This window comes from Anguilla anguilla, chromosome 1 (assembly GCF_013347855.1).
Source record: "Anguilla anguilla isolate fAngAng1 chromosome 1, fAngAng1.pri, whole genome shotgun sequence".
NCBI classification, from domain to species: domain Eukaryota; kingdom Metazoa; phylum Chordata; class Actinopteri; order Anguilliformes; family Anguillidae; genus Anguilla; species Anguilla anguilla.
The window spans coordinates 52,932,912-52,958,785 of NC_049201.1; the positions used below are offsets into that span (position 1 = coordinate 52,932,912).

Here is a 25,874-nt window from a genome sequence, read left to right on the forward strand (position 1 = left end):
TGCCCTGCCCTATAAAAAAGGCACACAAAGTTTGGTTATTGACAGTCTGCTCTTCTCAAGAAACATCTGTTTATATGAACCATGCTCTAAACAAAACAGTTTTCAGAGGACCTTAGAAGAATAATCGTAGAGATGCATACAGCTGGAAAAGGGAATTGCAGAGATGCATAAAGCTGGAAAAGGTTACAAAAGCATTTCTAGGCCAGGGTGTTCATCAATCCATAATAAGACAAGTTGCGTACAAAGGGAATGGATTCAGTACTGTTACTACTCACCCTAGGAGTGGGCATCCTGCGCAGCATGCAATGCTGAAGCAGTTAAAAAAAAAAGACCTCTACGGTAACAGTGAGAGACCTGAAGAAATCTCTTGAACTTGCTGAAGTCTCTGTTCATGTGTCCACTATAAAAAACAAGCACAAAACCGTCCAGACCCACGGAGCAACTGTACTAACTATATAGCTAGGTAGCTATGGCATGTCCTCACCTCTGTAACATTATTTGTTGTCCTCCGTGTGTCCATACATCTGTATCGTGGTTGTAGCTGTGTCCTTAGCTCCTACTTATGCGTGCAGGATAGCATCCGTACGTGCTAACTACATTAACTAAAGTAAGTGATCCTTATGCACTAACAAGGTTAACCTAGTTCGCGCAACGCCTTTATCTGTCTGCATCTCCCAAAATCACCACTTCGAACAGCACAACATTTTTAAGCACAGCTTTATCGCATAACATTACTTTAGCTAATCCTAACATGTTCGCATTTCGCCTACTACTAAATGAAGCACCACCTGCGCATGCGTCCTACTAAAAGTCCCTCTCAGATGGTCCGTGAGTGAGTGAGTGAGTGACCACAATTTTCCATGCAGAGCCCACGGTGGCAGTTCCTGCACGCCATGGGAAAAACAGTAAACATGAATGGTATTCATGGGAGGACCCCACAGAGGAAACCACTGCTGGACGTCTCAAGTTTGCAAAAGACCACCTGGATGTTCCACAATGCTTCTAGAACAATGTTTTAGGGATGGATGAGACAAAAGTTGAACTTTTTAGGAGGAATGTGCAATGCTGTGTTTGTAGGGGGAAAAGCCCTGTTCACCAACACCTCATCCCAACTGAGAAGTGGGGGGTGGGGGGGTTGCTTTATGCCAGACATAAGGGGACCTGTGTCATTCAAAAAGTTCTACTTTTGACTCATCTGTCTTTAAAAACATTATTAAAGGCTTGGGGATCATCCAGGTGTATTTATTTTATTTTATTTTATTTATTTATTTTTTGCAAATGTGAGATGAGCATTGATGTTTTTTTTTTGGTTAGCAGTAGTTTCTGCCTTGCTGCTCTCCCATAGTCCCATTTTTGCCATCTCTTTCTTATTGTGGAATCGTGAATGTTTCTTTTTTCCAGTTACAAAACTTTTGACCCTAATCTGGCCCCATATTCTGTTACTTTGTTTCATTAATATTTAGAGTAATTCTGACTCTTGGAAAACAAACTTCCAAAGGGTATCTGGATTAGGCCGGTAGTTGAAAGGGTTCTAGAATAATGTAACCATTTTGTTTTGAGTATGCCATATTCAGGCTTGTGTTAAAACGGGGCAGTACAGGAGGGGTTAACGTGATATAGCACAGTCACACTGGGGTTTCTATTAAATAGTAATAGTAAGTTCATTAAGAACAATAAGCTATACAATGGGGTGCATAACAAATACAATTAAATGTGACCTCATTTTTTCAAAGGGCTTAAATGCTTAAAGCAAAACTCATTGAATACTGCATACACCTCACACATTACATTTATTTTGTAAGTTACATAAATCTGATAATGAAGAATGTCAAATATGCATTCAACAGATCAATCAAACTTAATTGTTAACATCAGCTGGAGCTAAACCCACGACACAGCAACAGTGCGTAATGCATGCGTCTCCGATGTGACATGACAGGCAAATGAACCGTTCTGGTGTGAAGTGCTGTTCACAGGGTGCTAAAGTTTCATAATCTGTCCTCTTGCCAAGAAAGACCTGCTGGAACCTGACAAAACGGGAGAAGGACATTGAGACGATGGAAACTGGTCATCAGTGTCCTCACCATCACACACCAGCAGTCAGAATTCACACCGCAGTGTGAATGCAGGCAGCCTACGCATTTAGGATTCTGTCCCGGGACAGAGGCATGTGGAGCTGGTGTCATCTTGGGTCTTCAGGAGAGAGTCCTCTCTCTGCTGATGACCTCATCTCTCACCCACACCCTAGCCACGCCCCCTTTCCCCTTCTCTTGTATATTGTTTGTCAGACGTTTGGTCTTTCTGGTTAAAGACAAACTATTTTGAAGGCAATTATGTAAATGTACACAATTGTTCTGAGTAAAAATTCTGAATCTAAATTATGATGATGAGGATGATGATGAAATAATATTTTTAAACACTTTTCATACATTTCAGATTAAAAGTGCCTTAGTCACCTTAGTGACATCATCACCCTGTGCCAAGAATCTCGGAGTGGTGATGGACAACAGGTTGTCCCTCTCCAAGAACATCGCAGTGGTAAGCTGGGTGTGCAGATTTTTCCTGTACAACATACCAGGCAGTCAAGGGATCAGCCCCAGCATACCTCCACAAGATCTTCAAACCCTACATGCCAGCCAGACCCCTCCGTTCCGCTACCTCAGGATGCCTGGCACCTCCCCCTCTTCGCACTTGCGCTTGCGCTTCCCGATCACGTCTACTGTCTGTTCTGGCCCCACGATGGTGGAATGACCCCCCCGTGGAGGTCAGAACAGCTGAGACCCTGACCACCTTCAAGCGTCAACTGAAGACTCACCTCTTCAGGGTGCACCTCTTCCCATCCCTCCCTACCTCCCCGCAATCTCTAAATTGACTGTAAGCTTAAGGTTTTATCTAGGTAGCTGTTTCTTAGTTGACTTAGTTAATGCACTCATCTTAACTACTGCTTGTATTTTTTGCATAGACTGCGCTGTTGCTGTTCTTGTTTGTGTTAGTGCTAATCAGATTAACCTACAGGGTCCTACTTAAACTGTGCGGTTGTTCCCTGCACTTGGACCGGTACTTCTGTCTTCTCTCTAGGGTTTAGTCTAGAGCGTCTGCCAAATGCCTGTAATGTAATGGAATGTAAAAGTGCCAAGCAGATAAAACTGACTACAAAGTAAGGAGTATAAAAAACACTGGTACCGTAAAAATGACTTACAAATAAAATAAAAAATAATTTAATAAAATATAATAATAATAATAACAATAATAATAATAATAATAATAATAATGAAAGTAAAGGTAATCTAATAAATAATTACAAGTCAATGTTCTTGCAGTTGCCAGGTACCATGAAAAACCACTATGCAAAATGCAAAGTGTGGAATCGTAGGCTGATCCTGTCCTACACCCTGAGCAGTGTAGGGAATGAGGCTTATTGCTCTACACTGACACACCAAGCTCTCTTACATGCTGTACTACTTTACACACGGCTCCATCTCACATACACAGCTGAAATATTTAGTCTATATAGCAAAATTACATCTTTCAGCTTCACAGGAACAGAACATAGTGTCCCTACCATTTTCCCTATTAATTGCAATGAAATGCCTACACAGCCACATTTATATGTAAACCCCATCTGTGGTTGTGCTGTATACACAGCTTTTGAGAGATAAAGAGTCTAGGTGTGGGCATCTTTGTCACCACATTTCCATTTGGCCTTATGCCCGATTGTGTTTTCTGAAATCTACAAAGCAGGTTGTCTCACTGGGAGCACCACACTTCTCTTATGGCCAGTCATACAATTTAGAAGAGTATCAATAAGACAAAGATCATTTGGCATGACAAAGATACATAACTTGGTATCATCCAAAACTGTGGAAATGTATGTTGTGTCTGCAGATGATAGTCCCAAATGGAAGCATGAATAAACTGAATAGGCTGGGTCCTAGGATTGCAATGGGCACGTGATGCTGACTCTCTTTGAGGAGAAATCATAAAGGGAGACATAGCATTAACTACCTAGCCGATCTGTATCAAGTAAGAACTGTGCCCGAATGACCAACCTATTTTTCGAACCTGGAAATTAAGACTTCATGGTCCACTGTGTCAAATGCTGCAGAAAGGTCTAAAAGTACCAGGACAGAAAGATTTCTATTATTAATTTACTCTGATGTCATTTACGACTTTAATTATAGATGTCTCAGTGTTATGCTTTGCACAAAAAAACAGATTGGAATTTTCCAAACTGAATTTGTATTTAAATAATTACTCATAGCTTTCTCTGTGTTAAAAGAGTTAAAAAGCTGAATGGCTACAGCTCAAGAATAGCTGCATATGATAACTCATCTATAAAATCTACTTTGAATTTCAATATACTGCATTTACATACATTATGCAGTGATGTATTAGTCCATTAACAATAGTTCTTGAGTCCATCAACAATATTCCTAATGGTAAAGAGGACAGCACAGCTCATTGCATTTTCAGCTCATTTAAACGTTTGATTACATCACTGAGAGGGGTGAGTTGCCTGTTACATGCCTGCCCGTTCCGAGGTTGCTACGGGGACTGAAAAAATCACAACCACTTAACAGCTGAAGTGTGATCGCTGAACCACTGTGAAGTTTCCTTCCATTGCCTAGCCTCTGCCAAAAGGATACTCCTGGGCTTTTGTTTTAGTTCAAAACTGCAGAGACACCTTTGTGTATTACGTAAGAGTTATGGGTATTTGGTAAAAAATATATATATATATTTAAAAAGAAAAAATCATTATTTTTGGGTTCAACTGGTGTTTTTGTTTTTTGTTAAACGTGATCAGCCGTATCTTGTTTTAAAAAATCTAATACCACTGCGTGACCCACTGCACTGGGTATGTGTGGCCCCTGATCGCTGTACTTGACCTTGTGAGGCCTCTGGTCACTGCTCTCTATCTTGTGAGGCCCCTCATTGCATGTGGCCTGTGTGGTCTTTGTATGCGCAGTGCAGATTGCCATTGTCTGCACCGGTTTCCCTCAGCTATACCAGGCATGCACCCCCTGCCAGCCTTCATACCCCCTCATTAACTCGCAGGCTACACTAGCTAATTTGAGCTCTCATGTTTTGCCCTCTCTCCTGTTCATGAGAGCAGATCAACTAATGACCACTTATGTCAAATCTTTGCAACAGACGTCCTTAGCAGAATTACTTCATCAGGTCGCTCCTGGCCTCACTCTGTGTTAAATTAATCCCCCCCCCCCCCCCCCGGTCAAATCAGAGCACATCAAATCATGGAGGTACCTAATGCCTAATAGGCCCGTGCAGCTAACCCACGCTATTTTTACCAGATTAGGCCCGTTTGACAAGGCCCCGACAGATATGCGAGGGGGGAGGCCAGGCTGTGTGTTGGAGCGGACGCTCGAGATTCCACAGGGGCCGGCTCATGTGCAGGGCAGGGCCTGCGCGGGGTATAAAGACCCGGGGAAGGGTTTGGGAGAACAGCACAGCAGCGTCCAGGTGGAGCCTTCCCCCCCGTTTCACTGCGAGTGACCCAGAGAGAAACAGCCGCGCAGCCATGAGCCACAGCCCCGAGAGGATCTCTTCTTACCGCCGCCACTTCGAGGACGGCGCCGGCGGCTCACTGTACCAGGTTCGGGTGACCAGCCCCTCCCCCACTCGTCGGGAGGCCTGCCTCCGCTCCGCCAGCTACACCCGCAGCGCCGCGGCGACCGGCATGCGTGCCGAGGTCATGGGCCGGAGGACTGCCTCCATCACGCGTAGTCCCCGCATGGCCAGGTAGGACACGCCCTTGCCACCAGGCGGTGTGTACACAGCACCTGCCTGGCCTCCTACTGCTGCGACAGATACACCAGCAGGCAAATAATAATAATAATAATAAATCAAAAACAAAACTGCATCCTTACAGGCTCTGACTTTGACACTGTGACTGTCAGCCTCTGATCCTGGTCAGCCCAGAACCAGAGTGTCTCCTGTCCCCAGCAGCCAAGTTCTGATCACCTACCATCTGCTCTATTGTACAAATTATGTACTTAACTTGTTAACAGAACACTGTAAACATCTGATGCATCTGATGCACATACTTAATTAAAAACTGAACGGCCACAAACACGGTATGGCATGCACACATTGCCTTACTGGGATAATTTTTTGATGGCTACAATTCATTTAATACTAAAAAGCAAGATGGGAAGGATGCAAACCACATTTTGAAAGCAGTCTTGTTACAATATTATCAAAGCAATATTATGAAACACGTGACCCCAGCCCAGCGACAAACAAAACAAACATTAACACTGAGCCTATATTTCTAGCACTGACTCCATAAACTGTTCGTGCATGATTGCCATTAGTATGATAACCCTCACCTACTATCCAAAAGACAAGCGTTATTTAATAACGGATTTCATGGATAATTCATGCTCTACTTTATCTAATTTAGCCTCAGAACATTGCCATGATGTAAATCGAACATCGTACTGCGTCACATTAAGAGCTTTATTCACTTAAGATACATTCCTCAGTTTCTAATTCCCTCCAGAGCATCACCGAGGAACTTTTACCATTAATCTGCATTGACTACCGGCCAAAGATATAGACATGTAATTATTAATTCAATAATTATGTAAATAATACATTTAACACGTGAAAAACAAAATATTAGCCTACGTCTCTAAGTGAATCCGAACTGCGCTAAAGTAATTTACTATTTTTGATGGACTAAATCTTCAAAACAAGTGTATGGCACAATAGAGTATCCTATGCCACTGATTGTGCGTCATTATTGCAAAATACATGGAGGGAGACTATTATTGTCACATTATTTATTTAATTTTACAAAGCAACAAACATAAGAACGTATTCTATGCTAATAAAATAAAAATAAAAACATACAAAATAATTATCTGAATTTAATCTTCTTACATGTTTTAACATTTTCCCTTCTGACAGTAATTTTGCTACAGGCCTGATCTCATTTGTGTTGAGATCAGGCCTGTAGCAAAAAAATAAAAAAATAAAAAAATTCATTATTGAAAAATAAAGTTGTAACCCTACATTCAAACGTGTTCCGTTCTTTGAAGTGATAGTAAGCTTATAACAACATTAAAAATCTACCGCTACATTACAAAAATGTACGCAAGCCAGGCATTAAAAAAATAAATAATAAATAATAATAATAATAATAATAATAATAATAGTGTTTATAGGGTTTTAATTGGCGTTTATTCCAAAACAGTTTTCAAAACATCAAGAGATATGTTGAAAAGTATAATAGTATAAATAAATTCGACATTTTATCAGCCACATTAGACTATATAAGGCTATTTTACTATCTGCAATCACATATTGGCTACGACGATATTGGCTACGACGATATTGGAGACGCCAGTACACAAGACTTGCCATAAGACCTAATGGAAAAAAAAGCACTTCCATCGCTAATTGGATTTGTTCCACTCGCTTTGTGTAGCTACATTGCCAATTTACCAATTATGCCACGAGTTTTTTTTTATTTTTAAAAAGGTTACAGTTTCCTGTAATTAAGTATATAAGACTAGTTCCCGTCTTTACTATTAAAAAGGAGCCGGATCGTTGTTTGCTGTACGTAATGCAACATATTAATATGTTAAGAAGCTAAAATAAAAGAATCAAACATTAGGTAAATGAATTGGTGATTCTTAAATGTGAAATCGATCTTACGAGGAACCAAATCGACATTTACACATTAATAAAATATATAATCTTAAAGTTTGGTGTTTCCTTTATTCCCTAAATTGCCTTTCGTCAGATAAGGTATAGACCTGCTTTGTAATACTGTAAGCTGGTTAGCCGGATATATGTATGTGCAAGACAAGCGCTAATTTATCTACAAGTAGCTTACCTCCAGGGTCACGAGGAGGGCTGTGAACAAAATAGGCTACACCTAAACAAGACATTGATGCAGACATTGTTGCCGGAAAATCAGTAACTTCCAGAGGTATTTGTGTAGTATGTGCAGAGGAATGTGAACACCCTCCATTCTTTCAAATGTCTGTGCGAATACTGAAAGCAAATAAATAGGCTACAATTCGCCTACACACGAGCTAGAAATACATAACTATTTTTTAAATTATTTTTTAAATGTATTTATTTATTTAACCGATTACAGCATATCAGGTGATTTACAAGGATTGCTTCATTACAGTTTAACCATGGGAGCAATCTGTTACGGCGCCGGGGCCGGAGTGGCCCTGGATCTGGACGCTGCCGCCGCCGAAAACCAGGAATTCCTCAGCACGCGCAGCAGCGAGAGGCAGGAGATGGTCGTGCTCAACGACAGACTGGCGGCCTACATTGAGAAGGCAAGGCCTTTCCCTTGCCTCCCACATTTTATGCTGTATATTTGGCAACGCTTGGAAAACGTCGCTGTGGTCTGGGCCCGTCCGTGACAGAATTTGTCTGATTTTACCACGCTTGAGTGTGCCACACAGAGTGGCGGTGTCGGAATGCGCCTCCTGGCATCGGAGAAGAAGCCGCGCATTACTTTCAGTTACATGGTCATCAAGCATATTCGAGCATGTAGTAGCCAGCATACATTTCACACATAAACACACACACACACACACACACACACACACACACACAAACCGCGCATGGAATAATCTATGATCTTTGTTCCTTCTAAAAAGGTTCGGACACTGGAGCAGCAGAACAGGCAGCTGGAGGCAGAGATTGAGGCCCTGCAGAACCGTTTCGTAAAGCCGTCAGGTCTGCGGATGCTCTACGAGGAACAGCTGAGAGAGATGAAGAGGGTCGCTGATCAGATGAAAAGGGAGCGGGTATGATGTTCGTTTACACAACAACAGTTAAATTGTTTACCTCATTGATGACCATCAAAGCGCACAGGCATATGCACAAATTCCCGACAATTTTCTGTTTTCTATGAATAGTCTATGTTCTTTATATACATACACGAGACGAGCATACGATACGTTACAGAGGCTATGGTTTATTATAGCCTATATTAAACGCAGAGGGAGGGAAGTACACGTCGGATAAGGTTAGGCGGTGCCCATGTTTAACTGTTCATATAGAATGATAATGAATCTGCTCATATAAAAGCCTGCTTATTGTAATAATAATATTTTTAAAAATAGCCTAATTAATATTATTTATATTTGTCGTTATTATTATTATTATTATTATTATTATTAGGCCTACTACAAATGCGTCTTTATTTCCCATAACAAGCTATGTTTCATAAAATGTTACTATGTGGGGTGCTCTCCATATGCATTTACAACATGTCTTGTAGGCTACGCTTCATATATGCCTTGCCTTTTCCAGGACATGGCTGTTGCCGCTAAAGATGCTATGGCTGGTCAACTCGAGATGCTCAAAGCGAAGTATGAGGAGGCGGTGGAGATGAGGAAGAAGGCCGAGTTGGAGATAGAGGCTTTCCGCCCGGTGAGAGCCAATGTCACCGTTTCTCCAGCGGCCCCGAAATAATACCCTGTATCGTTGGACTAGAGGACATATAGCCTAATAAAGTTTTACCTTTTGTCTTAACTTGCATTGTATTTAAAAAAAAAAAAAACTTAATTTCCCTCACAATGAACAAACATATCATATCAAATATCATATCGAAGGTTGTCTAATAGCCTAATTGGAAAAGTTATTTATTATTTATTTAATGCAAATGACATTTAAGTTATGAGTTACATGTAGGCCAACAGTGGAAGAATCGAATCCTCACATTCACTTGAAATACAGCTATAGAAATGTGTTTTCATTAGTTTATATGACTTTTCTTGGGTTGTAGGATGTTGACGCAGCTACATCCGCGCGCATTGCTCTGGAGAAACATCTGGAGAATTTGGAGGCGGAAATTGAGTTCCTCCGGAGGGTTCACAGGGAGGTAAAATCGATTTGAAAACTCACTGTAAAATTTTCTAAATTTCTTAATTTTTGATACAGCTTTTCAAAGTCTATAGAATAATAATAATAATAATAATAATAATAATAATAATAATACCAATAATAATAATGTTAGTGTAACTGGCATTATTATTATTATTATTATTGTTGTTGTTGTTATTATTATTATTATTATTATTATTATTATTATTTATTTATTTATTTATTGAAAACTATTTATTTTCAGGAAATTGAGGAGCTAATGCAACAAATATATAAAGCATCGGGCACAGTGGATATAGCTTTTTCTGTCCCAGACCTCGCGACTGCTCTCAAACAAGTGCAAGATCAATACGACTTCATCGCTGCTAAAAACCTACAGGTATACCAGGTCTTGTTTGGCTTTAAGTTAGCCAAACGGTCACAATTGTGCTATATGGTTGATAATGTGTATGGTGTTGTTTGCAAGTGGACGATTATGTCACTAATGCGTTGGAGTTTTATGCTTTCGTCTGGAGGAAATTTAGCCTAAAACGAACAGACATTAATCACGTGCCCGACATATATTATATATCTATTTTTCAGGAGATGGATTCTTGGTATAAGACGAAATTCGAGGACTTAAATCATGCTTCTACAAAACATGTGGAAAGTGTTCGAGGTGTGAGGCAGGAGATTTCCGGCGCTAAGAAAGACGTGAGTAACTCGAGATTTTATCCCAGCTGTAATCACATTACTGCACATTTTTAAAAAATTAAGTTTGATTTCACTAATACTTTCTGATGATTTTTTGTTCACGGGGATTTTCCCATGATGCAAAGTCAAAATGAGTCAATCAAGGCTGTAAAATATATCCATGACTCATAGTTTAATGTATCCATGAGTGAAACGATTGCTGAGAAGTCAATATATCCTGCGTAGATCCAGAACAAGGAGCGCGATCTCGAGGCCTTGAAAACCAGAAATGAGACACTGGAAGCACAAATCCGCGAGAGGCAAGAAAAGTACAAGAAGGAACTGGAGGAACTACAGGTTTGACATCTATAATCACCTAAACGAAATAATGAAATTCTGGTAATAAAATAAATCACAGCAGGATTTTCTGATCAAGAAGGGCTAAATGTAGAAATAAAAAATAAAGTATATACATGTATATATAAATAAATGTATATTAATATTTATCAGGCAAAGATAGATAGCCTGAAACTGGAGATGAAAATCACCAAGGAGAAAATTGCCCTGCACCTCCGTGAATACCAGGACCTCCTGAACATAAAGATGGCCTTGGAGATTGAAATCACCACATACAGGTAAGAGCTACTATATCAGACTCAAAATGCTTAAGGGATCCCAAAGGATTCAGTCCTGCTTATTATCTTTGACTGGAGTAGTCAATATTTCCCCTAATCCCAAGCAATGACACGATTAAACAGATGGATCCATCTGAAACTAAGACACCACACTGTCTGTCATCATTTTGTTTTTACTGGATTGGTACAGTGGTGCCAACTGCTGGTGCCAAAGAGGAAGGGCTTATAATTTGTTTCAGCCTTACTTGTTCTGTTTACTGTGCTGTTCCAGGTTGATTACATATCAGGTGCTGGTGTTGTTTTCTTTTCTATCAGGAAACTGATTGAAGGGGAAGACTTGCGACTGACAGGCATGGTGCAGGGCATGTCGCTAATGAGCAGTAGCATGAGTGCTTTGAGTGCTGGGACAAGCGTGGGCTTGGGCAGTGGAATGGGCGTAGGCCTGGCCGGCGGAATGGGCGTAGGCCTGGGCGGTGGCAGCAGTGGTGGGATAGCTGGAAAGAATGAGAGGGGAGTCATTGAAAGCTACTCTGAACAAGCAGTGGAAATGACAGAGAAGAAGACTGTGCTCATCAGGTAACAGTAGCTTGTTTTTTTAAAAATGCATAGAAACACAGGGCACACGTACTATGTATACCATGGCAACATAATAATAATAATAATAATAATAATAATAATAATAATATAAGGAAAATGTTTGACAAACCCATAGCAGATATGGATTTTTTCAGTGTAATTAAAAGTTTTCCAGAGTAAAAACTGTGAAAATGTTAATGTCTGACAGAAGACAATAAGAGAAGTGCTTAATAATTGTCTGCATTTATCTCGGAACAGTTAAGACAGAAGGTGTCACAGCGCAAAGTGACATACAGGAGAGAAACATCATCATCTCCGGAGCAGCTGATGACACAGACGAAGAGCAAGGCTGCTCCTCCTCCCCTAACCCCTCCACAGCCTGGAATCCACGGGTCGAGCTTTGGCTCAGACTCCCCAGCAACACAGTGCCCTGCGTAGCTTTACCACAAATATTAAAACCTTCTGCGTGCCCTTTGCAACGTGCCTACAAGCTCAAATAAAATGATCAGCAATCTACTAAATGAGTTCCTCTGTTTCTTCACATAACATGGATCCATTAGTTGCTATGTGGCCATATTAAAAAAACATCTTTTACAAAAACATTAAGAAGTCATGGTTCCTCAAACAGAGAGAGAGTTAGAGAATGGCAAAATGATCTAGTTTAATTGCAAATAATTTATTTTTGTTTCGAAAATATTGGATCTCTTCTCCCCACCAATTCACCATCATTTGCCAGAAAGTTCCTTTATGATGTCTTTTGTGAGAGACACCCTCTCCATCTGTTGCCGATCGGTAGTGATCCCATCTCCCAAAAATTCTCAGCATCCCGTTGGGGATTGGGGGGGGGGGGCTTGAGGTGAGGTGAGTTTGACAGAACTGTGTTACTAAGATCTCAACAGTTATCCATCAGAAATGCAGATATTCTATTTCTGGGGCAATTGAGATTAAAAATAAAAAAATAAAAAACATTGTAAATGAACATTACAGCTAAGTAGCTACCTGGTATACACTTTAAAATCTCCCTGAATGGCATGCACCAAGCTGGACTCATTGCAGAAATGTTGTGATCTACAGAGGAGTTAAGCGGCCTTAACCATGGAAGCGCTTGGGATGAGAGGGAGATGGTCAGGGGCTTGTGCCACACTAGTCTTCTGCTTGACCACAGGAACATCTCTCACCACTTCGAGAGAATGTGTAGATAATTCCTGCACTTATCATATGAGTCAATCCAGCCAGGTACAGTGAACTTTAACCTCCTTCGTCCTGTGACCACTGGACAATTAAGAGCACAGACTGATTCATTCGAGCACACTCAGCGACCGACTGAGCCTTGGGTGTAGGCATTTAAAATAGACAGAGCGTACCGGCCCGGTAATGTTTAAAAAATAGCATTCAGAAACGAAATATGATTTCCACAACTTTGAAGAGTTTGCCAGGAACAAACTTTGGCCTTATGGTTAAAGATTGGGCCTCCACCACTATATCCTTGAGCTAAAGTAAAATAAAAAGATAAAGTAAAAAAAATGAAGTTGAGGACAATGATATAGATCAGGGAAAGTATTCATTTGATTTGTATAAGACACATAAACATAAACAGAACCCAATGAACACAAGCAGTAACATATCAAGCACAGAATTTTAAAAACTTAGCTTTCTGCCCCAGGGCCTCCACACTCCTGTTGTTTTATCTATTACTTTGCAATAGAAAACAGAATATGTTCAACACATACATTTTTTCAGATATTAAGAATCATTTTATATTTCACCGAAAAACACTAACTGGACTTGCATAACTGGCACAGATGATCACATATAAAGAATGAAGGACAAATGTTTTGAGATGTGTCTGTGTGTTAAATTTTGCTTTCCAGTATATGCTGAACATTTGTATAAAATGAAATGTCTGCTTCCAGAACAAAGGCAGGATGGAGGGCTATTTGAATATGACGTCTACAATTATCTAGATGACTCACGGTATGAACTTAGATGTATATTGAGTTAATCAATAGCCAGCGACTACCCAGGCCATCATTTCCACAAGCTCATTCCACCCGAAACAGAGGCGTAATTAATACACGAGAGTCTTATTCTTTCTAGAAATGGACCGGAGATTATTAAACCCAGAACTGTCAATCCCGCTCTCTAATGAGGAACCGAGAAACCGTCTCCCTACCCTGACCGCCACTGATTTACATCATTAGTTTATATTTGGTCCCTGCCATGTGCCCCCGACCTACAGAAATTCCAGGTCTCTCAATTTTCAAGAAATACACCACCATGAAAAAGGCTAGCCAAATACGCCCAGCACTCTGTATTACATAATTAACTGCATTATGCCGAGCTGCGGTCAGGACATTTCTGCTCCCTAAGCCACGCGACCGGGAGCTATCCAGGGTCCTGTCAAGAGCATTTCCGCCTCTGGTTTTTAAACTGCGCGTACACGACAGCATTGTCATCTTTAAAAAAAAGTACAAATAAAAAACCAGGAAACTTAGATGTTATTCTTCAATACTATGTTCATATTGGAGTGGTTTGTCTATCTGTATACAGACCTCACTCAACTTGAAGTTTTCCATAAGCAATGTACACATAATTTACTACAAAAAGCAGATTCCTTAGCACAGAAACATTTGTAGCGTTCAACTTGGTACAATTATACGGCAGAAAATAGAGATGAACACCGTTACACGTTAAAATATAGCCCCAAATATATTAATAAATAAACTATAAAGCCATCGCATTTTCTAATCGTTCCTTAATTTGACTCGCTCTGTGTTAATATTAAATTCCACATCGCCCTGATGTTCTCACTAAATGTCAAATAACAGTAACTTTGTGCTAGCACTACCATAATAACATACTAATTAATTCCCTTCTGCACGCCCAGTCTTGCCATGTCGACGCAAGGACTAAGAATTCCAGATAGCCTACCTAAAGGGCACATGTTATATAGCTTCTTATTTCACGTGTTTATATTCTCGACATTCCGCATTTCTCTGCATCGATCTCTCAAAATTCGTCATGCGTATGCCTCTTCAGTTAATAATTTGTGATTAATGTTCAGTTGTCCGTTTGCAGTCATGGGGATACTGGATTCCAAAATATAAAATAAAATAAATCATAATTCCATATAGCGACAGATAACAATGAAAATTTGATTTATCCATTAAGAACACTATACGCAGACATTTTTTAAGTATATGACACAACTGAAATGGGTAACAGTAATTGCAACTGAATAAGACAATACAATATGAAACGAATATACAACCAAGTAAATAAAAAGCCAATATAAAAGCAATAAAAGGTGTAAGAACCTCTTCGCTTTTCGCAAACATTAAATCAAAGTCTACCCGAATCTTAAAGCCTATTATATAAAAATAAGCATAAGAATAAAAATAAAAACAAGAATTATACATTTACACATCACAACACCGGGTTTAATGTGTATAGTCCATCTCATAGTTGGGAAGTCCATGACTAGACTCCACAGCTGTTAAAATTCTGTAGGCTACGAACAGACATAATTCTCATAAATTCACTTAGTTACATTTTGTGCCATTTTCATGTTCACATGACACATCGTCTTTCATTCATCCTTTATTTTCTCTCTCTCTCTTTCACACACACACACACACACACACACGCACAGAGGGAGAGAGAAAGAGAGAGAGAATAATGAAAAAATAGCCCATATGAAAAATATGATAAATCCTCTTAATTAGCCTAGTCTATAAACAATCAGCAAGTAAATGCAGATAGTATTATATGCAATAATGACCTGGATCGATATATGAATTAACATATACACTGACGCATACACACGCTCGTGCAACCATTTCATTAAAACATGCAGCCTATTATCGAAACAACGACATATCTATCTTCATATTTTCACATCATGAAAAATATTTTCCTTTTTTTCTTCCAGTCCACGATCTCACACTGCGTCCGAGGGCAAAAGTTAGTCTCCTCTGAAACCTGAGAATTTCTGTCACTTCTTGCATATGGTTTAAGTGCTTTAATCCCAATTAGGGCCGGCTGACACACACGGCTATTCATGTGCCGCCCTCCCTGAATACATTTGCCTAGAAATGAACTTCACAAATAGAGTCCGCGCTAAATGCGGTCGACAGCACAGAGAACCTAATAGACAGAGAGGTCTTTCTGAGGCACTCGAGTGAGAGAAGGTATGAATTTATAAGGTACACCGAAACATTTCAATTCAGATAACTTTACTCCCTTTTATCCGCGCCTTTTCAACCGAAACAAGTGAGCTAAAGTTGTGGAAATTCGCTTGAAAAGGCGGCGCTAACTTTGTTCAGGCTTTGAATCTGAAATGAAGCAGCTCCCTCTTTTTCCCGAGGAGAGCGTTTAAGAATGAGAGCACGCATGAACAGCATCGAATCAGTTGCCACTTATTTCGCCACTTTCTAATGCGATTTTGAATATTAGTCTGGGTTAAAATCCCAATCATGTCATCTGGTGGGACTCCCATACAAGCATAATTACTATTCAAAAGCGCCTGTAATGTCCCACCCGCATCTCTATCTGCAGCGCAGCTGGTCCAGCTTTTGTGCCGCCCAGTCTTTCCCGCAGAAAGAGTGAAAGGCGAAGCGCATTAAACGTTACACATCCTGGGAAATAATTGTGTGTGAAAGGTACCATATGACTTTTTTTTCTTAAAAGTCATTATAACACAAATCATGCCGTGGGATCAAATATTCAAGGACAATTTCTCCTGCCCCAGAATTCTCAAGGGTAGCCGGAATTATTTAGTTGTGTGTGCTAACTTCACTGTTTATTGATTCATTAACCTGTTGAACTGTTTCTGGTTACTACTAATTCGCATCACAAACACGCACAAACGTTATACGAGAATGTATGGTAATGCAACCAGAAAAACACTCACGGAAGTCATATAGTTTTCGCATGGAGTAGGCCAACAGGATTTGACATTATTTGAAAAAGAAGCATTGAAACAAAGCACTGACACTAAATACGAATACCCATTTATTCATTTACAAGGGCCTCTGTGTTTCAAAAATGGGGATGTCAAAATATTCTTTCCCTGGACAGCGGGCCTAGAAGGCATTGTGGCCGATGTGGATTAAGTGTTGAAGCCTCCGCACTCTGCCGCCCTGAAAAGACTACCCTGGTGGGATATTTTGCCTTTCGCAATTTTGCCGCTTTAAATGCCCGTTGTTCCCGTACAATCGCGGTTCATTATGTGGCAATCTGCTAAATCAAAACCCGCATTAAAACCGGAATTGTAAAGTGGATGCCCTGTCAGTCCCGACTGTAAGAACCCGGGGAGTGAAATAACTTTTCCAGAACTTTTCTACAGTTCTGAGTTCGATCCTTCACTGCCACTTTCTGAGCGGCGAAGTCCATAAAAAGAGTACTGGAATGTTTTGATTGAGCCCACAATATTGTGCCTGAATAAAGCTGCGACCATGTAATTAATGTGTCTTTCTAAAGGCGGACAATGCCGCCGTTCAAGCTATTTAATTTCATTTAATTTTCCATCCCATTTGCTTCGAACACTGCGTTCACTTTTAACACCCAGTCTTTCAGGGTGCACTCTGCTCGAGTGAACGCGTTAGATGGGTTTCACCCTTGATTTCGGGGTAAGGAAAATATAAAAGAAAATGTCTTCCTTCCCTCTTTTGTGAACAATTTATTTCACTTGGAGAACTTCAGCTTTGAGCCACAGGACAAGAATAAGAATTGGCTGGCTGGTGTGAGCGCTTCAGAGGCTGGACTCTCTATTCTCGGGCGGATGGGAACCAGTCGCCAGTGACGACATTAATAAATAACCCTCTGCACAGCCGGCCTTTACATGCGTCTATTGATAAAATTGTTCGCGTGTCGTTCACGCTCTTTGACTCATTAAGCGGGTAAAAGAGCAACGCCCGGAATGGAACAGTGGGGTACCTTTGCGTGGCGAAAGATCCCACCTCTGCTCCCCCAATTACACCGCAGTGTCATCGCGGAGTCGCCAGGGCAGAGGTTAGCAGGACATGTTCATGGCTTGAATTTATCGCCCACAAATTCTTGTTTTGCTCCGTCTTCTGTTGTGCCATTCAGGCCAATGATCAAAGGGGTCAAACTCAGTTTTAAAACCTGCGGTCACAAAGCGGCTGGACGCTCCTTCCCCGAGATAGGCCTGGAAGAGTTCTTAGAACACAAATCCCCCTGCATGAGCACTTCAACAAAATCGTCTATTAAAACGGGGGACATTGGATTTTGTTGTATTTTTCGCACCATCATGGTCAAAGTGTTCAATATATGTAATATGAACCAACTGTAACAAAATTACATTGACGGAAACATTTAGAAAAGACGTGGTGACAAATCACAATAGGTCTAAATTCAGAATATCCTATATCAATTGCCCCTGTGAGACAGCCTATTTTAAACGTGTCCCAAAAGTGTCCTAATATAAAATGAGAAGGCAGTTAGATAAATTATATTATTTAATAAAAATTACAGACGCAAATAAATAGTAGACTAGCCTACTACAACCGATATCAAAAATATATATCACACAAAGATATGGTTCTAAATGAACATTTCAAATGATATGTTCTTATTCTTGTGAATTGAGCATTTGTCCCGATCTTAATAAAATAATAGAAAAATAAACTCTTCAGTCTTTAGAAATGTTCTAACTCGCTAAGCAGTAAGGGCTTTGGCGCTATGTATTGTGGCATAATAATGAGCAATGAAACCATCACAAGAAGGAAGCTCGTGACAAGAAAACCACTAGTGTGAGATGATAAGATCGTGGTTATTTTTCTGCCGGTTCTCCCGTCGAGTACCTGCCCGATTTCAGCCTGGCACACGCCGGGAGTCAATAGAAGTTAACAAGTCTTCCAAACATTCCTGCTCCTTTTGTTAATCGGACCCATACAATGCAGCCAAGAGGACAGAATAAAGAGCTTTGAAGTATATTAAAGCTAAAAGGATGCATCGAAGTAGATTTAAAGTAGTCACTGATTTCCAAAAACGGGTTTGTATGGAGACAATAAGAGAAGGGAGAATTTATGGAGAAATTATACAGTGGATTTGTCAGTTAAAATATCGGAACTGTCTGGAGGACAAAGCCACATGCTGAGGATTAATGGTCGCTTCAGACCTTTCATTCAGCACTTTCTTTTCTCTGCCCTTGACAAATTGGATTTTGGGGATGGGAAGGTCGCCTGGCCTATTGTCTTCTGACCGTTTGGAGCGGTTCATTATGCGCCGAGTGAGGGAAAGACTCCATGTGACCCTCTATGAGGATTCTCCACAGCTGCTAAAGAAGCCAAACTCTCCCACCGCGCCGCGCGCCCCATGCGCGCCCCTGCGCATTCATGTGCCGAGGGGCACCTTGCTGCTCCATTTGAAAAGCCGGATCACATACGCCACCGCGTCACTTTGCGGGCGGAGATTAGCCAGTCCTCATCTCTGCTCGTCTCAATCACTCCCTGCTTGGTATTCCTGGTTCTGATCCCGCGGTGCACCGAGCTAGCCATGCAAGCGATCCGGGCGCCCACCATCAGCGTGAGTGCAGACTGTAGCATCCCGGCCGGCCTTCGGATGGGACCATTGCCGGGCACCTGCACACTGGGGAGGTACATGTCGGACCGCAGAGAGCCCGGCCTAAAGAAGAAGGTAAAATAACTTGTTTTCTTTATTCTTATTTTTTATTTTTACAAGAATAATCTTTAATCTCCTTCAGCACAACTTCGCTGACACAATTAATGTATAACGGCAGAAGTTACTGTCACGATAATTATACGACAACTTTCTTGGATTAGGCTACTTAAGTATACTTCAAATTTTAAACCAAAATTTGAAATATAGGGTACATAGTTTATTAAGTTGAACCACAAAATTTCCGTAATATTTTAGATTTATTCATATTTTAAGGAGCACTAGGCCTATATTATAAATGTTTTAGCATCTATTATCATTAACATGTATTTTTAAACTACTGATGATGAAGATAGGAAAAATGTCAAAATCAATAAAGCCAAACATATTTTATATTATAATAATATGAATGAATGACATTCAATTATCATTATGAAATCGTGCCCATGCGGGGTTATAGATGTGAATAGATTTTCGCTTACGGTTTATAATCTCTAGGAAGATTAAATGCACAAAGCAAGTAACTCATCTGCTAAAGCCGTACCAGAATTAAATTTCTTTAATGAAAACGAAAAAATATATTTTGCAAATATATAATTGTATTACATTCGGCTAACGTTTAATTAATTGGACTATTTGCGGAGCGGCGAGCAGGTAAAGGGAACGGGGCTTTTTTCTAACCATGAAACAGGCCTGTCACAATTCATTGGTCGTATGATTATTAATTGGTTTGCGCTGTCAGGTTGGAAATAATTGAGCTATATTAGTGGGACAACTTGTCAATCTGCGCCAGTACTTAACCGCCCTAATAGGGAGACCTGAGTTGATATGTGAGATTCCATGCCCTCGCCCTTCACATTTTTACAGGCTAGTAAGCTAGTTATTTCGATGAACAATTTAATCTTAATGTAATCTGGCCAGGGAAAGATTTCACTAGAAACATGACCTCCAGTCATGAAAAAAGGAATAAAATAGATCATTAAATCACGAAAGGGGAAAAAATAGATGAATGGAATACGGTAACATGCAAAAATAAATTTAAAGAGGGTGCACAGACCCTCAGGTTTATATTTACACACTGATATACGTATATAAGTATATCAGTTAGTCTAGATATGTTTGGTTTTAAATAATTTATTTAATATTTTTAAAATTGGATTTTAAATGCCATAATGGTTTGTAAATAGACCGTCCCTCGGTCATTATGCTGTCTGTCTTTGATTGATGCCGCTGAGTGTGTAGCGCTCCGGGCTGCGCGCGATCATCAGGTGCACTCCCCCTGTCAAATGTCACGCTTTAATTTTTAATTTGCTTGAACAGTTTAGAAACGCTTTGACACTCTTCAAATTCGTTTCTCGTATCAACTCAATTATACGGCGTTTTCCCTTGAAAATGATCAACGCTATTTAATAGAGCAGATAAAGACGCATTAACGGCGGCATTGTTAAAAATACCCCCAGGTAGGTAATTTAATTTAGCCCCCAAGAAAAAAAAAGTTAAAATAATAATGGCATTGAACTTTAAAATAGCTTTCTTGCTGAAATGCAATAAGGCTAAGAACATCAAACGGAAAAAATAAACTACCCACTAATTTTCGAAACACCCAGGTATTGGTTCGAAACTGCAAAAAATAAAAAATAAAAATAAAAAAGGAAAACAGAAATAAAAAAATAGTTAGCCTTTAATGTCATATCGAACTCCACTTTTTAATTTTTGAACATTTAGCCTTATCTTCGCTGAAAAACGTTGCGTTTTGATCTTTTATGGGTGCACTTACCAGTGTGCCTATTCACAGTTCAGCACACATTTCTATTTTAATAGCCTAATAAATAATTGTTTAATTTCAATGATCCCATGTTATATCTGTTTAAGCAAAGACATTAAAAATGTGCTTACTCATAGGCTAATGGTCTTCTCGTTTCCCGAAACGAACAGATTCGTCTTCTAAGGGGGGATTTTGTGGACGAAGCTGGCGGTCCAGTGTCTGACTGGATAGGGCTTATCCGCTCAGCCAGAAACGGTCAAGAACAGAACCTTGAGGCGATCTCAGACTTACCCGGGGGTCAGGTAAGATTCGAATATCATTAACACATGTTATCGCGTTGTTTGGAACTGTACAGGCTCACAAGTGTCCATTGAAAATAAGTGACGTTTATTCGTACATATAAAACAGATCTTCTACCGCGTGCTGAGAGACGTCCAGCCTGGAGAGGAGCTGAGCGTCTGGTACTCCAACTCATTGGCCCAATGGTTCGACATCCCCACTACCGCCACACCAACACATGATGAAAAAGGTAAAATCTTGCATGGCATCTTACTATGGGTTTTACGCTGGCGTCTCCTTCAAAAAACAATATTCTGAATGGTGAAATAAGGCAATACAGTACTTAAAATATATTAACAAATTCTAGTGAGAGGTTATTCAATGGAGTGTGTTATTTCTAGTCATTTAAAATAAAACATGCGTTTAAATTAAAACTGTTTAGGGTGAATAGATTAATCCCTTCCAAATTTACGCTTGGATTATTAATATATAGGTTAATTTCAACAAACGTGCAGGCAATGATTAATGTTTGTACATCCCTATTGCTGTCCATTGATGTTTTGTGCAGTCCTTCATAGTGCAGTTTAAGGCCAATCAATGGGCTTTACTGCAAATGTTAAGACCAATTCAATAATAAATTCAGTTCAGTTGTCGCTTGGTTAGGCTACTTGTGAGCAGTAAGCGACATTTCCTAATCTTGATTCCACATAACAGCAATATTTACCAGGCTTTAGTAGCCTTTAACTGTTCTTTAGCAAGCCTCAACCAGCCTACATCATGAAATATTACTGGGCATAATATATATATATATACCTCGAATAGCTAGATAAATTACACTACTGCTGCTGGTGACGCTGCTTTTATTATTTAAAAAAAAAAATTAAAAAAAAAATAACATAAAAATAATAATAATAATAACTATTATTATTATTACTATTATTATAACGGAATATATGCAGGAATTATCATAGTTTTTTATGATTGAGGAAAAACGGAAAAGTTGATCGGAATGAACGACTTCCGGAGCCAGCGTTAAAGACAACAGCACCTGCTCAAAAATGACTTACATTTCACCAAACTTGAGTGCGTTATTCTAAACTTTGTTTATTAAAGAACATAAAACTCCTTATATTTATATATTTAGATGGCAACCAACATTTTCGGTGTGCGGTTAAGCAAATTAATTTAAACAAAAACAACTTCATATAGGCCTATACTATAAGATGGGATCATCATATGATCATAATTTGATTTTTCTTTTCTTTTTTTCAAAAAAGCACAAACGCCTTACCATGGACCGCATACAAAATAAACTACTAAATTAATAACTTTTTGTTTTCATATTAAAATTATTCTTCAGTATTATTCAGTATCATTATACTTCCAGGGATTGTAATAATCACTATACTGAGTAATGCTACATATAAAAGCATTGTTGAGCATCGCCTCATTCTGATCATTGTGGCTAATAATAATAATTCAACCCAAGAGGGGTTAACAAATGTCACCATCATTAATATTCATGTATTCAAAAGCAAATAAATTCAAAAAGGTGCTCTACGGTAAATTAGCTGGCTACGGTAAGGTATTGTTGTCTAATGAATGCTAACTTTTATGTGGGATGTATATTGCCCTGATTTGCGAGGTACCGCTGTGTGTGCTCCTCTCCGGCCAATACACCGCGCGCTCCTTGACATACGCTTCCTATTCTTCAGCGTCAACAGATGGGCCGGCCGCATTGTCTGTCGCGCCTCGCGATTTCAGGCAACAGCTGCTATCGGTTCCACGGGAAAAGAGCACAGAGAGAGAGAGTCCCCATTCAGAATACAGTACTGGCTCTTCTGTGCGCCAGATTGGACTGGCATTTGCTCTTTTTAGGCTAATCATAAACAACAACCACATAAGGATTACAAAATCATTACATCGAAATGATTGATCGTAAATTGTCAGAGCTCAACTGGTGTCTTGTCTAACTTCAATGGAAAGGACAGTGGTACACAGCCAAATGCTACTTAATTCCATTATCAACGGCGAATGTAATCATATTATCCTCAGTCTAGACCAATAACAGATAGATCAATGACCTAATGTATAACTGTTGTTTTCTGTTACAGGCGAGGAACGGTACATCTGCTGGTACTGTTGGCGAATTTTCAAATATCCCAATACACTCAAAGCACACGTCCACTTCCAATGCGCTTTAAGTAACGGACGGAGCTTCGTAAACGGCGAGCAGGCTAGGAGCTCGGAAAACTTCAGTAGGTCCCCTAAATCCGGGGATACTCCAAATGCTACAGCGTCGCCAAGGAACGGCCAAAGCACTTCTGGTCCCGACTCTATCAGGCGGACCGCGTCTTCCTCGCCCTTTCTGAACAAGGCTGGGATGTCGAAGAAATCGAGTTCGGAAGAGCAGGACAGGGCCCTCGACATGAGCGTGACTTCGGGTCGGAATCCTGGCCATCTTTTGGGTCTCAGTGGAACTTCCTCAATGTTAAACAACATGGGATTTCATCCAGGTGTGCGGTCGGCTTTCAAACCCACGGGACTGTCCAAAATTACTTCCACAGAGGGACCACGAGAGGAGCCTAACGTTAAACCAAATGGACTAGGATTCAGTAAACTTTTAGGGAATATGAAATCCACGCGCACTTTGAACGAACCTTTGACTGGAAGCCACCCTTCCAAGTGCGCCCATCCAATTGAATCTTCACCGTCGATGGTGTCCTGCACTAATGCCATCCGAGGGTTTCCTTTACTACCTCACTTCGAGGAAACGTCTGCTTTCAAACACGTGGAGAGCCGCCTGCACTCAGGGCTCTCCCCCTCACGCTACTCTCAGATCTCCTCCGGATTCCATTTCGAGCGCTTCTCCCTCCCCCAGTTTGACGGTGTTAAGCCATACAGTGGAGACTGCAATATCCCTCTCATGCCCTTTACGGTCTATAACGGCGAATTGCTCTACAGCTCACCTTACTACCCACTCAAATTTCATTTTAGCAACCTCCTGAAGTATCCCGAGTCCATGTCGTATTTCGGTGCCCCGTCACTCAATCCGGACCTGAGCTCCATCCCAAACATTGATAGGGAGATTGCCATGCACGCGCAGCAACTATCTGAGATTGCGGTCGAGAAGAACCGGGCCAGACTCGAGTCCATTCCCACCACCCCATCAGGCTCGAGCAAGCCAAAAAAAGGGCACCTGTGTCTTTACTGTGGCAAACTGTACTCCAGGAAATACGGCCTAAAGATCCACATGCGAACACATACAGGGTACAAACCACTCAAATGCAAAGTCTGCTTTCGTCCCTTCGGAGACCCAAGCAACCTCAACAAACACATTCGCCTGCACGCGGAGGGGAACACGCCCTACAGGTGCGAGTTCTGCGGAAAGGTGCTGGTTCGTAGGAGAGACTTGGAAAGACACGTAAAATCAAGGCATCCGGGCCAAACTATGAAAAAAACCGATGACAAAACGGGCAGTATTTTTCAGGACCAGGAACAAAGAAGTGACAATGACAGTGATGTTGACGTGTGCTTCACCGACGACCAGAGCGACCAGGAGTCCAGTAAAAATAATGACCAATAAGGAATTGTATATTTTATTGTATATGATTTAATCATGTTTAGATTTAAGTATAATTTATGTTTTCCAATCAAGTAAAAATACAAAAATGCTTATTAAATAACCAAGTGGGTGGCAAAAACAGAGAAGTTGGAAATTTGTCAATGCAAAATAAATGTTTGTTCTTGAATCACAACAGCTCGTTTTATTAATGAAATAGTTGTATCTGTTACTCACCCCGTAATTGTATCTATTTAAATGGCTTAACTTTGTATGGTCTATTTAAAAAAAAACCATCAAAATGGCAGGTTTACATAAATACATCTAAGTGTCCACACCGTTTAAAAAACTGTTGTAATTATTTATAAAATTAGAACGGTCAAGTGAGTCACTCAGATCACTTATTCCATACATCTTAAAAAAATCATCATACCCGAGCCATAGAACACAGAAGGACAGGTTGCCACGATTCAACGGCTGCACTTTAAATTACGGGTAGGAATTTGAAACTCGTTCAAATCTATAAATGATTTGATCGCTTCTGTAAGATAGTGTGCCTTTGAATTAGGCTAAATCCCTCTAGCAACACTGGGCTTGGGATATGAAGGATTTTGTGGTCGTTTTTGTTTCCAATCTTTTTGTTGTTTCAATTTTCCTTGTCGTTGCCGTACTGTAATACTCTCGACACTTTCTATTCAAAATACGGCATTAAATAAGTTGACAAAATCGCAGCACTAGCATGAACAAAGCACGTCAGTGCGGCCGCCATCATTTGACTTGGAAACATTTAAGAATCATGTTTGTAACTGGTAGGGTAGTAAAAGAGCATGATTTATGGATTTATGTAAAAATGTACAAAATTATT

General features: G+C 40.2%; 2 protein-coding genes across 2 annotated transcripts; both read left to right on the top strand.

The window, feature by feature from the left end:
* Nucleotides 1-5,479: 5,479 nt before the first annotated feature.
* zgc:172323 (uncharacterized protein LOC564165 homolog) lies at nucleotides 5,480-12,135 on the top strand. The gene is made up of 11 exons (XM_035388347.1): nucleotides 5,480-5,757; nucleotides 8,165-8,321; nucleotides 8,649-8,798; nucleotides 9,307-9,426; nucleotides 9,782-9,877; nucleotides 10,124-10,258; nucleotides 10,462-10,572; nucleotides 10,798-10,908; nucleotides 11,062-11,186; nucleotides 11,502-11,762; nucleotides 12,021-12,135. The coding sequence occupies exons 1-11, from the start codon at nucleotides 5,537-5,539 to the stop codon at nucleotides 12,022-12,024; spliced, it is 1,491 nt and encodes a 496-aa protein (XP_035244238.1). The 5' UTR covers nucleotides 5,480-5,536; the 3' UTR covers nucleotides 12,025-12,135.
* Nucleotides 12,136-19,200: 7,065 nt separating this feature from the next.
* prdm13 (PR domain containing 13) lies at nucleotides 19,201-25,479 on the top strand. Its single transcript, XM_035388784.1, has 4 exons — nucleotides 19,201-19,421; nucleotides 21,339-21,470; nucleotides 21,577-21,697; nucleotides 23,562-25,479. Exons 1-4 carry the CDS (start codon nucleotides 19,281-19,283, stop codon nucleotides 25,031-25,033), a joined length of 1,866 nt encoding a protein of 621 aa, XP_035244675.1. The 5' UTR covers nucleotides 19,201-19,280; the 3' UTR covers nucleotides 25,034-25,479.
* Nucleotides 25,480-25,874: the final 395 nt, after the last annotated feature.